Source organism: Melampsora larici-populina (assembly GCF_000204055.1).
Source record: "Melampsora larici-populina 98AG31 unplaced genomic scaffold MELLAscaffold_84, whole genome shotgun sequence".
Lineage (NCBI taxonomy): Eukaryota > Fungi > Basidiomycota > Pucciniomycetes > Pucciniales > Melampsoraceae > Melampsora > Melampsora laricis-populina.
The window spans coordinates 157375-171791 of NW_006768848.1; the positions used below are offsets into that span (position 1 = coordinate 157375).

The window sequence follows — 14417 nt, forward strand, 5'->3', positions numbered from 1 at the left end:
CATGTACCATCATTCGCGACATTCCAATGACAAGTGTCCGTAAAAACTTTTAGGCGTTGCACTTGTTCATTTCGGCGTCCCATGTCCACCTGAGGGATTGTCTTTATGTTACCATACAAAACACATGTCTTTGAATATCTCTAGAACTGCTTGTCTTCTCTATCATATTGTTGTCTCTGCTATTCCTCGCGCCATAACCCTGGACCCAGACGCAATCGACATCAAGAATTTTACCACAGGTTTCGCTCTCACATATCCAACAAGCAACAAACTATTGAATTGGCTAATCTAACCTCTCCCATCAGCAGATATACTATTATTAATGCCTCTCATTCTATTATCCTGCCGCAACTCCGAGATGGGTGACCGTTTCGACTCTCTTATATCATATATCCCAGAAACTCCAATCAATTATTTTCATCTAATTCTTGTTTTTCTGTCTCAAGCGATACATCGAATCATCTGGGCTTCAATCTATGGATATTGTAGGATGATTTTTGATCTTACCTTATCCAAGATGACCAATCACCCCCTCTTACGCTTACACCGACCGACGCGTTTTGTTCTCTGAAACTGAAAAGGAATTTACTCTCATTGTCGGTTTTCAATACTGAATGAAGTTTGTTATTGCCTTATCGAAAATACCCACATCAGACCCTCTCATAAACTCAAACAAAGGTCATTGTTTCCAGACAGACACTACGGAGATAATGCATACCATCAAGTTTGGGTCAATGATACCTTGCCACCAAAAATCCAACCACTAATTTCGAAGAGACATCAAGAAGTTGTCTCGGGAATGATGATCAAGCGGCATGGTGCGGAGTGCACAATGATGGATTTCTCCTACAGTGCCGAATGCTTGTCGATCTTGCCTTATTGAAACCATCTACATGATCCCCGCTTACGCTTACATAAAGCTCTCTGTCTCCTGACACTACGGAGTTAATCTGATTCTATGCTATTACCATCAAAAATTCATTGAATAATTCTGAAGAGACATCAAGAAGTCGTCTCGAGAATAATGATCAGGGGTACATATTACGGAGTACATCATCATCGATAGTCTACATAGATGAAACAATACTATCATCTTTAGTTCACGTATTTGCGCCCCAGAAAGGTAGGCAGCGTTGTACTCGCAAGTCCTTTATCCTTGTTTCAGGGGTCTCGCGAGCAGGATGTTCTTCAACTCAGTAGGAATGACTCGTCATATCATCACCTTTTTCACTATATATTCGAAGGCTTGACTCTCTCATCCACATCATTGACATTGTACTCTCACTCCTTACATACGCTCTTTGATCACTAGAGAACCGCCTGAGCTCTTCTGAATATTATAATTTGGATCCCTCCTTTCCATCTAGAATCTGAATCATTACTTTATCGATTGATTAAAAGTAGTCTTTGTGAGGCTTTTCTTTCCTTGGTCCAACATGTACGGAAATTTGTATATCAATATCGTTTGTTAGACATATCGCTGATCTCATTTGATCTTACAAACATTTAACAGAAATTTTACAATCTTCAAGACCTCAATTCTTGTCTCACCGTGACATAAGCTATATAAGTGTGAGTGCTGATGTTTTGACCTTTCTTGGGATTCTCCACGGTATGGAAAACTGATGAATTGCGCTGAACTTTTCAATCACTGGTATAAAGATCAAGAAGATGGTTGGACATCTCGTACTTCAAACCTTATCAATCCTTGCAAGTTTGATCACCTTGGGTTTATGCAACATAGGCACATCAGTACCGGTGGCGGTAGATGTCTATAAAGGCACCCAGACCGCCCAGTTCTTAGGCGACCGGCTCATAGCTGTTAAATGGGTTGGTCAAGGTCCTGAATTCAAATGGGTTGGCGCAGGCGACACCGAGACCTACGAATTCCGCGTACAAGATTATGGAGTCAAAGATGATATAGTGTGGACTTATTACACAGCATTCAAATCTCTTCATTCAAACTGGCAAGCCTTTAACATCAATGTGATGCATATCAAGACAGACATGAGGAATGGCAGGCTTTTTATCACTGTTGTTTGACCTGATTGGTTTTGATACCCAATCTTTTTTCATATGACTCAAAGATACTTCCCTACTTTCAAATGCCAAAAGAAGGCATTGTTATGATTTTACTGAGTAGAGAACTGTTAGATTAGAACCTTCTACAGCACACTTTGTGTCCACCACCACTGTCTTTACCTCTCAGTTGATCTTCTATACAATTGAAACCCTTGCTCAAGGCATACCAGCACTGGTTTCACTTCTTGAATTTTCAAAGGCTTACAGATCAAGCTTGATCGTCATCATCGTGGAGTAATGCTCAAACAGGAGCTAACGTGTTCCTTATACGCAAGTAAACCCAGCTCTTCACATGGCTTCAGACCAATCCAATCCATGATTGTGTGAAGTTTTGTTCTTTCCCATGTTAGCATACACATAGAGCAATTTAGAACTAGACTCATTGAGACCACCTTACACAATAAATAACCCACACTTCACCCACTGACCTTAAGCAAACCATGAGTTCTGTAAACTCTCATCTATGACCTTCTACCAACATGATCCTAATTTTTTGTCTTTAAATCTTTAAGATCATTTTTTTCATTACTCCATGAATCTTAGAATTTACCAAGCTTAACTTTTCATTGTGAAAGAGAATTCAGTAACACTTCTTTTTGAATCTCTTAGATGATCATCATCTACGCCTTCCATTACTCTGTGAGCCAGTAAATATAAACATCCAATGATGTTGAGCTATATTGCCATTATATGTGTATCAAAGTGTATTTAGAGGTTATATGAGCCTACTTGGTCATCAGAAAGAGCTATGTATACAGAGCCTATGTTGGAAGATCAAGATTGTTTTTTTTTCTGTTCATTGAGCAAAAAAGTAAACTAGTTTTAATGTGACAGGGCGCGGACTGTTGGCTTCAAAGATAGTATCGGGCAGAGTTGTCAGGGCCGGGTCCAGGTCATAGCCCCCTGACCCTAGACTTCCCTAAACCCATGTATGGTACAGCCTGCCATGATTATGGGTTTATGGTGTTTTGATTGACAATCTTGGGATTTGATCAAGTTTTGGTGAAGAGTTGTTGTGGTGTTACCATGAGAGTGGTGTGATCCAAAAAGGTATGTGTGTTTGGAATTGACTTGATTTAGAATCAGAACACTAATCATCACCATCACAATTTGATAATAGCCATCCCAATGCAACTTGGAAGATTTAATAAACTCTGAAGGATGAAGTTGAATCGATAACGATTAATCAAACTCACTGATCATTCACTTCAACTGATTCCACATCCAAGACGCCAACGAGCAAGAGTTTCATTCCAAAGGTCATCAGGAATAACCGGTCGAAAGCACAAGACAAGCCAAAGCAAAAGAGGAAAGAGACATTGGAAAAGAAATTATCAGCTTAGCCAGAAGAAGAAACAAAAGATTAGACAACAGACTCAAACCCATGAAATGATGAATTACAATTTATTTTTAATTTCAATACTAATGTTGATGATCATCACTCAACTTCAACTTCTCATTCATCCCTTCACGAAAGTAGAAGAATCCTTTAATTTACATGGAATCTATGATTATCTATTTCAATCGACTTGGTCAACTTGGGCACATCAAGGTGATCATTTAACTTTTACCGGTCCGATCCCTCGTACTTTTTTAGGTTCGATTATCGTTGGTTTCATTTCTTCTCCTATTATTTCGATTTTCAAAACTTTGGGCTTTTTGAATTCTAAATATGGTCAACAGTTAATTGGTGAGTGTACTGATCATTTAAAACTTCAAGGAAAACAAAGTTAATGACCTGCTTTGTTTTCGATCTTGGAGTTTAGTTCGATCAATCTTGGCTATCATCAATTCATCTTCGATTGCTTACTTTGGACTTTGTACAAGATATGTGTTTGGGAATTCGATTGGGATGATGACGATCATCTTATCAAGTTTACAATTCCATTTACCATTTTACTCTTCACGTACATTACCTAACATGTTCGCCTTCTCTCTTGGTCCGTCTAAACTCATTTCTAAAAAAAACCCTGTTTGTTTCCCTATCATCTGAAAGTTGAAATCTAATCATAACATTGTCTCTTTCAAATCATCCCGATGGTTCTGCTTAGTTCAAGCTGGTCTCGGTCACCTTGTCGTTGCTTTACGTCGTTCTTCTCCTTCGTTTGTTAGGAGAAGGTTATTGAGATGTGGATCTTTGTTATCATTGGCTGCAGTGATCTTTAGACTTGAACTCTTGGCTTTACTCTTTCCAATCACTCTGTTCAGTTTGATCTCAAGATCTGTATCGATTTGGGAAGTCTTGACAAGAGGTTTCTTAGTGGTCTTTGCTGCACTTGGTCAGTACGATTTCTTTGGGTTCGAGTTTTACTTTTTCTTTTTTTTGGATGTTTGGATTTTTAAACTTTTTGTTTTTTTCTTGTTAATCTTTTAGAGGTCACTGTACCACTTGATTCTTATTTTTGGCAAAAGTTCACTTGGCCAGAAGGATCTTCTGTTTTCTTTAATGTGATTCAAGGTCATTCTTCAGATTGGGGTGTAAGTTTCTTTCGGAATTCAAAATCAATCCATCTAAATCCTCTAAAAGAAAAAGAAAAAATTGAGTATTTCTTCTTTCTTCTTTCTTGGTCCCTTTCTTAATAGATTATGCCATGGCACGAATATTTTACCAAAAGTTTACCAAAGTTATTAGGATTAAGTTATCCGATTGGATTGATTGGATTTCTAATTGATCGAAAAACTTCATTCTTAGGCATCAATTGTTTAGTTTTTATTAGTTTAATGTCTTTTTTAAAACATAAAGAATGGAGATTTATTGTTTATGTGATTCCGATCTTTAATTTATCGACTTCAGTTTGTTTAACTAAAATGTAAGGTTTTTCCTAAATCTTTTTGAAGCCCTTCAAGTTTGGATTCCTACTGATCGTTGTTTTGGACAGTGGGATGATGTGTCCTTCAATCAAGAATTTGAGATGGTACCTTTTTACTCTGATTTGTCTGATCACTGTCTCTCAAACGGTTTTTACGAGTTATATTTCATACCATAATTATCCAGGTGGAAGAGCCTTGAAAGATTTACATTCGATTCCAAGCCTTGCAAACCGTTAGTGATGAAATCTTTAAGCAATCGTTTGAAGAAAACCAATCATGAACTGATACCCCATCTTTTGATTTAGATACAAATCTGAGAGTTTATATAGATGATTTAGCAGCTCAAACTGGAGCAAGTAGGTTTATACAATTAGAAGATCAAGAATCAGGAAACGCATCAAGAAATTGGACGTATTTTAAATTAATAAAGGATGAAAACTTGGGATTTGATGAACAATTTGAGATTATCATTACAGAAAATCAACAGTTTTTAGGGGTCGAATCGTTTGAAGTTTTGAGTTATACAAAATCATTTGAAAGAATTCAAATTGGTAAACCGAATCGTCTTTCTCTTGATTATCATGATTATTTTAAAATTGTTTTTGATCAGAAAAGGTTGATTACGTTTGGGAAAAAAAGTTTGTTTGAATGATTAAGAAGTGATTTGAAAAAAGAATTAAAAGGGTTTTTATCTTTTGGTTTGATTGATTGGATTTTTTTCATTTGCAAGAATAAAAAGACGGCATGGGTTTTTCTACTTTTTTTCATATATTTGATGACATTTAATGACCATTTTTTCATATATATTTTTCTCATTTTCATTTTTTGATTTTTTTGCTTTTTTTGGGTTTCAAAGGATTTGATGTTTAGATTTATAAAGATGTGATTTTTTCTTTTAATTCTTATCTGTTTATACTTTTTTTGTTTCTTTTTGAAAAAAAAAGTATAAAATAACAAATTTCATGACAATTTGAAAATTTTACTCTTATACTGGTTTCTGCTCACCCAGTGGAGGCTGTTGATTAAGGTGCGCCTAGTCTTTGGTATTGTGAGAAGACGAATGGGGGCGCCGAGTCGGGTCTACACGTTTGCTATTTTGTTTTCAAGGGTTTTGAACTTCAAGGAGAGTTCAGATTGTTTGGTTAGGTCATTTACAATCATCAGGAAGTTCAAGAACCTGAGAAGGTCTCATTTACCTTCCTTACAATCTTTTTATTCTCAATTTCTTATATTCGAATGGGTGTCTCAACAATTTTTCGGTGATCAATTGAAAAGAATTTAAGAAAGAAACTATCTGAATTCAATACACTTTGGTCGATCGTACCCAAAGTTGAATCTTTATGCTACAAGTTTTTCTTTGCACAAATATAAGTCAAAGTCTCCAAAAAGAAGAAAAACCGGATCGATATGTTACACTGTTTTCTTTTTGAAAAATCATTGAACAAACTTGAATTTGGAAAGAAGACAAAACGGTTCCAATGGTTCAAAAAGCGAGTCATGAATAGTCATTTTGGTTTGATTTGATTGGAAAAAGATGAGGAAAGAGAAATGGAAAAGTTACAATTCGATTTTTTGTATCATGAAGTCTTTGATTTTTTTTGAAAAGAGTAAGAAGAAAAGATTGAGGAATCGTAATACATCGTTAGTGATCCTGATCCTATATGTTTTCAATCAATCAATGAAATAGAACAAAAATAAGAACATACCATAAAAAGACCTAGGTCAAAAAGGATTTAACAGAATTGCATAGAGATACTAGAACCAGGACCAGTAACTTGACGTTGAGCAGAATAATCATCAAACTTATAAAAAGCATTTTTCGGACCACAGTTTGAATTTTGACAAGAAGCACTCTGAGTACCTGAAGAAGCTCTAAGAGTGAATTTTGCAGGATGATCAAACTTATGAGGAGGAATAAGTGTCATGTCTGCAGAAGTAACACCATCTACTAGTGTAAATTCAATCGAATGACATCCGATTCCATTTAAATCACCACAGGCTTGTGCAATCCCTCCTCGGATATCACCGTCAAAGGTATATGTACCTGCGCCAAAGTTTCCACGTCCTGGAAGTTGCATCTTCGTGGCTGTACCACAATTGTTGACGAGCTGATTGATGATCATAAGAGTGAGTGGTAAGAATATAGATCTGGTGATGTTTATGGCTTAAACTTACAGTGATCTTATGACTACTTGCGGAAACAGCGGTGAAAAATATCGCGACTGCTAATAAGGTGAAGTTTGAGATACGTGATGATACCATCTCGACAAGTTCAAAGAAGGATAAAGTAATAAGATTTTATGATGATGGTGAAGGTTGTAAAGGAAAGCTTTGATGTGTGGTTTTAGGAAATTTATATATAGTGAGCTTTACCAGGCTTGGTTATATAGTCTTTTAATATCACTAGACAAACGGTTTTTCTCATCCTAAATGTAATCAAGCTTCACTCAGCCGAATGAAATGCAAATCAAACTCACTAAGGCTAAATGCATCAAACGCTTGGATCAAAACGATCGAATCACATTTCTAAGATCTTCATCACAGCCACAGCTCACAGCAAACGCACTAATATATGCTGATATATAGGCTTAACTCATGGGACTAGTTCCAAGAAGTAAGCAGGAATGAATTCGATTAACTGCAACTTCGGCTTCATGATGTCATCATGAATTCAACAAATAGAAAGATCTTAGCTTGTCTCATGGAAAAGCCGTATTGGTTTACAACAAAGTGGCGGGTAAAGGAAAATAAAGATGTCATCAGGAAAATGGGCGTTTAAGAGAACTTTGTGGCTGGGATCAATGATCATTGTTTCGAATAGTTAGGTGTACAGAGAGAGGTGAAGTTGGCTAATGTGCTTTGGTAATATGACTCAGGCGGGCTGTGTGCTGTTTGCTGTGTGCAGTTTGCTCGTGCTTGATGTGTTCGATCAAAGCCACCTGCTCGGCAAGAGTGCAAATCGATCAGTCACCAGCTTCTTCATGAGTGATCTGACTTTCGATTCTTGAATATAAAAAGTCTTCATCCCAATTCCCCTTAATCATCACCAGTTCCCTCATCATTCCTTAAAATCTAATTCTAGAAAAATGATGACCATCTCCTCTTTGATCTTACGTCTCGTGACTTTTGCATATCTATCAACTAGTCTTTTGGCTTATACAATTCATTTTCAAAATAGTTGTCCTTATACAGTTTGGGCAGCTGTAGGAAAAGCTCCGAATGGACAACCTGATAGATCGGTTTCGTTTGGTCGACAACTTAATTCAGGTCAATCTGCTGATTTCGGTGTAGCAGATCGTCAATTAGGAATTCGTGCTTGGGGAAGAACTGGTTGTAATGGGTTTAAGTTTGATTGTCTTAGGTTTCGGAAATTCATTAACTGATGTGTCTTGGTTTATGTTTCTTTTATCTACTTTTTGTTTGTTCATTCAGATCTGGTGGGAATTGTCAAACTGGTGCTTGTAATGGTGGTTTGGTTTGTAATGACGCTGGGATCACTTCTCATGCTCTTCTTTCTGAATATGGTTTAGGAACTGATGGTAGAATTTATTGGGATCGTAAGTTTTTTGTTTCTTTTGACTTACATTTCAAAAATTCTTCATTCATATAACTAATATGTATGAGTGTTTTTTTTTAGTTTCTTATGTTGGTGGTCAAATTAATATTCCTACTAGACTTACAGGTCCAGATGGTCAACAAGTTTATTGTTCAAATGGAAATTGTCCTAAAAATCAAGCTTTTCAAAATCCAAATGATTTTGTTGCTATAAGAAATTCGGCTCAAGGTGGTACTTATAAACATCATTTCTGTGGTTGAAAAAATCAAACAAAAATCCAAAAGTTTTCTAAACGTCGTGTTTCTTTTTCTTTTTTTCTTTTTGTGAAATCAATTGAAGCCATCATGTCAACCTATGTATTGCCTGTTTTTTCCATCTCAATGTTTTTCTGCCAGTGCCATTGTTTTAGGATGATTTTGGTTGATTTGCTCAGAGAAATTCGAGTTTCCTAGTGTTGAAAAAATATATGTGGAGACGAGTGGTCTTTTTGGTAATCCCAAGTCCATCTCAACAGTTAAGCTGACTCTTCACCGACCGAGCGGCAGATGCACTTAAAGCTTATCCGGTTCCAGCTATGCTCTATCGAGCAGTAAAGCTGCCCTTCTTCCGACGCGGCCACGTCCGCTCTCGAAGACGTGTCACGTAGCCGCGTCGGAAGAGGGGTTCCAGTTCGAACTTAACAAACTCCCTCCCAGTTGGCTCATGCTTAAGCTTAATTGAGAAGGGTCTTTTGACCTTTTTGTGTAGTCACTGGTTTCGAATTGCAATCCAAAGGATCAGGTACACTCTCATCGGAATGAAGAACACTTTAAGCGATGTGCACAGCGCTCATTCCTGCTCAATCCTTATGACGTCTTGCAGGCGGTTCAATTGAAAAGCACCATGGATTGGTGATTTGGCTTCCATCACATTCGATTTTTCGTGTTTCACATATCACCGAAATAGCTATAAAAGCTCCCGAGGTAGAGCCAGTTGGGCTTCTGACCTTCACAGAGACATTTACCTACCTATTGAACACCACAACCACCATTATTCCTCTACCAATAATCACTCTCGATGATTTTCTTCAAGACTCTTCTTGTTGCTGTTTTGGCAGGTTAGTGAACTTGCTATCTTTTCCCACCTATCTACACCTTCCTTCATATTAATATGTCTTTATCAATTTCTATAGGCGCAGTATGTGCTTTTCCCGTCCAGAAGGACATAACGTGAGCACAGTTTTGAAGTCATCCTATGAATTTTCTCTTAAGATTGATCTCTGATGGGATGGTGATTCCGAATCCAACGGGTTCGGTACGATGATCAATTAAGTGACTCTCACCAAATCGTGAAACGAGACACCAAAGAGTTGTGAGTATGACTTTCAAAATTTTCACTAAGCAGTCTGTCACAGTCAAGCCAAATTTGCTGATCGATCGGAATGCTACTTTTTGATTTTCCATCCTACCAAACCAAACCAATTAACATCAGTCCTTCATCATATTATAAAGCACCAGCACCGCCCTGTGGTCGCCCTGGCCAATGTTGAATTATATTAAGTTAAAACTAATCTTTTGATGATAAGTTGTAAATGTGGAGTTGGTAATTTTTGAAGACCGCTTCGTACACAAAACCGACACTTGTCAGGTCTGCTTAGTCATGATAGTTAACATTATCTCTTATCCGCCTGCTTTTGGCTATGAATACACCAATCGGTTCTCATATGGCAGGTACAGTGCCTGCCACTGAAAGCTTGTAACACAAAAAAGTGGATACTTGGGATGGATAGTCTTAGTCGAGATCTGGCATGTAATGATGAGCACCTTGTGATCTCTTGATTCATTTTGTGATTTTTGAGGAAAATAGAGTTAGCCTAGTTTGAAAGGATTCAGGAATGTTGAAGGTTGAAAGATAGGTACATATCGGATATTTGATCGTTGTCGTGTTTTCTGGGGGTGGTGTTCTTTAGATTCTAGCTGTCGTAGGAACGGAGATGTCGTGTTTGGTAGGATGAACGGCTTCTTCTTGGCTGGCTTGGTATAAGCGAAAAGATCTTCGGCCGTAATCTGTTAAGGGCTTCGTGGATCTTCGGGCTGGTAGAAGGCGTATCCAGGTTTTTTCATTCATCACTTGAGTATCGGGCAGAGGCTTCCACGCAAAACTTTTCACTTCAGAAGGCGTTGAAAAGTTTCATCGAATTGAGGAACCGATCCTTCAGGAAGTCAAAATTCAGAGCCGTACGGAATAAGTGTGTAAGAGCAAAGCGAATCACGTTGAACGTAGTCAAGTAACCTTACCACACCTTGCCAATCACCGCATGTGAGCATGTTACGCCTGGAAGGTTTTTTGGCTTAACCCAAGCTGTCTCAATCAGTGAATCACTGCACTGCATGGCTCAGCTTCCATATATATAGCCTTAGGTGGCGAGGTTATTTCTAATCAACACCCACAAGCATTAAATTTGCTTGTTCACCATACTATATCTTCCCTTCTTCATCCGATCAACATTCACTGATAACCCTAGTCATTTTCACATTTCCCATATTGCAATTTCCTGTTGTGTTCGTCTGCTTTTGAAAAGCGGTTCATTTCAATTCACATCATAAGAATGTCACATTTTTGCGCTGGACGTATTTTCTTCTTGACTAGTTTCATAGTTTCACAAGTATGGTCCTTGGGAATCCCTAGTACATTTACACAAGAGATTTCAGGCAATCATGAGCTTACCAGGAGAAACAATAGTGGTGGGGGATTTGTTCCTAAACCATATGAAGATTTCCAAGTAAGTTGTAAAAAAAGATTATGTAAACGATTTTGAAAGATAGAATGGTGTAGAAATAGTTTTGATTCTGATTTATACACTTTAAAATACTCATGAACTTCAGATATCCGATGGAATTGCTGGAGATTCACTTGAAAAATCTATCAAAGTCTTTATGGAACCATTTGGCCTCAGTTTATCATCAGATTTAGAAATCGGACCAACAGATCGATTGAAATCTATTTCTCAGAATGATTTAAAACAATTGAAGATCATGGCTAGGGCTGCAAGTGAGAATGAAAACTCTGGATTTGTACCGGCACTCAATGTGGGTTTAGTTTTGATTTTTTTTTGTCATAAGATGTTGTTCTTACTTAGACCTTTGTACCATTTGCTTACTGATATAATGTTTTGTGTGATGTTTACAGAAAGCAGCTAAAGACCCAAAGAAACATGATGAGCTTTTTGTAGGATTGGTAAATCTTCAGAAATCATTACATTTTTTTTGAAAGACAATTACAAACACTGAGATATCTATTGTTCTGTCATTGGTAGATTGCCAACAAAGTATTAAAATTAATCGGTAGGTGATCGTTAAATGTCATCAGGCTCGAAGTTTGTAAACAATAGTTGATATTTTGATTTCTCTTCGTGCCACTGTGACCAGGTCAACAGACATACTTGGCTGTAAGTGTCTTCGAATCAAATTACCCATACGATCCTCAAAATGCTTGGTGCTCTATCAACATACTCACAAAGAACTTACTTTCCTAACTATGTATTTCGGTTAACAGATCGATTTTGCTCAAGGTAAAGCAGATAGAAGACAAAAGCTTGACGAGGAAAAAAAGAAGTAAGCTCGATTCTCCTATACTATTCCATAATTGTAGGACATTTGAGTGGGTTTGAAATAAAGCCCAATTACTGATATATGTATGATCTTCAATTCTCGAATCTGTTATTTTTGTAAAGATTAAAGAAAAATATCGAACTTGATAAACAAAACAAAGGGAAAAAAATGGTCTCTTACCTTCATCAAGATTAGATTTTTTTCTCTTTACATTCTCATGAAGCATGTTAACTCTTTGTTTCCTTTTTGTTTCCTGGTGAAATGATTGTGAATTTACAATGCACATGGAGTGTGTCTTTTGTAAATGGAAATGTGAATTTTGTAATGCCTTGTTTGCATTTTACCAGATTCTTGTGGATCAAGGTGTCCTTGACGCCTTTATGGACGTTTTCAATCAATTTAGATACTCGACAACAATGAAAATGATATTTTAGTGCATTGCTTGAAGTGCCTCATCAAGTGAAGGGGATATGGATGTCACTAGGCGTGTCCTTGTTGGTGATTTAACTTATGAATTTCAGCCTCTCGGACTGGGCTTCATCTGATTATTCTCAATCTCTCATGAGGAGATCTGCTCATGAGGGTCCTGGACTAAGGCTGCGACCCGGCCTCGGCCCCGGGAAACCCGACATGCCCGAGCTCTCTGGCTCCTTAGGCAGGGCTTTGGCCGAGGCTGCTGAAACCTAATGATGATACAAGCAAAAGCCTCGACCAGGGGAGGCCGGCCGAAGTGGCCGAAGTGGCCGAGGCTTTTGCTCGGCATTCCCAAATCTTAAACTGCTGAGTCAGCATTCCACCAAGCCCTCATCGCCATGCCTCCCAGACGCACAATGGCCAAGCCTCGTGATATCCATACCACCAAAGACCCCAGTACAGCTTCTGCTCCTGCCTCACCCCTCATGTCTTCAACTGCTTCCAGCATTGAACCTTTGGATTCGATATCAATGGCTGAATCCGGTGTGGAAATCAAAATGTCAGAAGGGTTCAATTTATAATCTTACAAAACATCTACAGTCTAAATCTCTTTTAAGGACTACACCTGAGACTTTCTGAATTATCCAGGGATCTTGTCTCTCAGACTCTTTATTCAACACTCTCATATTTGTTCTGATTACTTTTTCATCAAGACATGTACATTCATTTCAATATTCTAACTTACAACTAAATAAAAGAAGCCAATAGGAGGAAACATAATAGACCAAGAGTCAATAAATTCAAGATATCAATAGTTAACTAGATCCTAGAACAGAGCTTGATCAGGAATCAATAACAAAATAACAATAAAACAAGTGAACAGGACTGTCTGAAGGTGGTAATAGGCTGGAAGCAATTCAGAATTGGTTGATAGGAATGTGATATCAAAGTGAACCTCACCTGAAGGAGATTAGGATGATCGATCCGGGCTAATAGCTTAGAAACAAACTCTACAATATGTACAAATAAGTTAAAGGCAGTCAGCAACCATCCAAAACTAGAGGAAAAAGAAATAACATACATAGAAGAGTTATCAAATTCAAAGGCTGAGATCGAAATGATTAACTGAACATGAGGATTGATTTTGGGGTATATACCTAGACAAAACAATTAGAAAGCGTTAGTGGGATGTGAAAGATCAAAACAAATCAGAGATGAAAGTTTGAGGAGAAATTTTGAAGGTGGTGGTTAGAAAGAGGCTGGGATCGATTTGAATGGAGCCACAGTCTTTAGAAGATGAATACAAGACTCACCTTAGTTCATACTTGAATCATATCTTCATCAAAGATCAAAATCGAAATTAGAAGATGATAGGAAGTTCGATTTTTGAGGTTGATGTCCAAAGCTAAACTAGATTAAGATCAGGTCTCGAGATCGAAATTGGATAGAGTATGTTGAAGATGGTATTGATAAGAGGTTCGATTTTGGGGGACAATCCCTATAATGAGATAGTTGAAGATGGAAATCAGAGCTGGAGATCGAAATTAGATAGAAATCAATCTTAGAAGATGAACAATGTAAGAAAACAAATAAGAGAAGAATTGAAAGGTACTTACATATTAACATGAATGATAAAACAACTTGGAGAATGATCGGTTGGAGTAAAAACAGGTTGGGGTTGAGATGTGAATGATCGAGTTTTTGGGATTGAGGAAAGGTATAAAGAGGGCTTCACTTGAGAGGAGAAAAAGGAATCAATCCATCTGTTGATGAATGTGTGTGTCCGGATTTGTTTTTTTGTGTGTGTTATAATAAAGTGTGTCATCGAGTAAATGGCTAGTGTTTTTATGATCGAGTCCGTTGTTAGTTTCCTTTAGAAGTACTGCAGTAAATCAATTAGTTTTTTTTGTTGTGTTAGTTAGATTTTCTTTGATAACAGAGACAAAGAAAGAGTTTACTTCACT

General features: G+C 37.5%; 5 protein-coding genes across 5 annotated transcripts; 4 read left to right on the top strand and 1 right to left on the bottom strand.

Annotated features, from left to right (window-relative positions):
* Positions 1-1436: 1436 nt before the first annotated feature.
* MELLADRAFT_113426 (uncharacterized protein) lies at positions 1437-2159 on the top strand (the record flags this gene model as incomplete). The annotated part of the gene is made up of 3 exons (XM_007418093.1): positions 1437-1463; positions 1663-1923; positions 2088-2159. The coding sequence occupies 3 exons, from the start codon at positions 1437-1439 to the stop codon at positions 2157-2159; spliced, it is 360 nt and encodes a 119-aa protein (XP_007418155.1).
* Positions 2160-3513: 1354 nt separating this feature from the next.
* On the top strand, positions 3514-5130 carry MELLADRAFT_40792 (family 22 glycosyltransferase; the record flags this gene model as incomplete). The annotated part of the gene is made up of 6 exons (XM_007418063.1): positions 3514-3764; positions 3844-4026; positions 4201-4361; positions 4457-4560; positions 4666-4892; positions 4962-5130. The coding sequence occupies 6 exons, from the start codon at positions 3514-3516 to the stop codon at positions 5128-5130; spliced, it is 1095 nt and encodes a 364-aa protein (XP_007418125.1).
* A 1001-nt stretch (positions 5131-6131) lies between these two features.
* On the bottom strand, positions 6132-7254 carry MELLADRAFT_118503 (uncharacterized protein; the record flags this gene model as incomplete). Its single annotated transcript, XM_007418103.1, has 3 exons — positions 6132-6479; positions 6600-7001; positions 7069-7254. 2 exons carry the CDS (start codon positions 7153-7155, stop codon positions 6627-6629), a joined length of 462 nt encoding a protein of 153 aa, XP_007418165.1.
* Positions 7255-7979: 725 nt separating this feature from the next.
* MELLADRAFT_76068 (thaumatin-like protein) lies at positions 7980-8906 on the top strand (the record flags this gene model as incomplete). Its single annotated transcript, XM_007418078.1, has 3 exons — positions 7980-8233; positions 8326-8450; positions 8531-8906. 3 exons carry the CDS (start codon positions 7980-7982, stop codon positions 8707-8709), a joined length of 558 nt encoding a protein of 185 aa, XP_007418140.1.
* Positions 8907-11036: 2130 nt separating this feature from the next.
* On the top strand, positions 11037-12234 carry MELLADRAFT_123855 (uncharacterized protein; the record flags this gene model as incomplete). Its single annotated transcript, XM_007418094.1, has 7 exons — positions 11037-11210; positions 11314-11517; positions 11618-11665; positions 11745-11772; positions 11857-11876; positions 11984-12042; positions 12162-12234. 7 exons carry the CDS (start codon positions 11037-11039, stop codon positions 12232-12234), a joined length of 606 nt encoding a protein of 201 aa, XP_007418156.1.
* Between the last annotated feature and the right edge of the window lie 2183 nt (positions 12235-14417).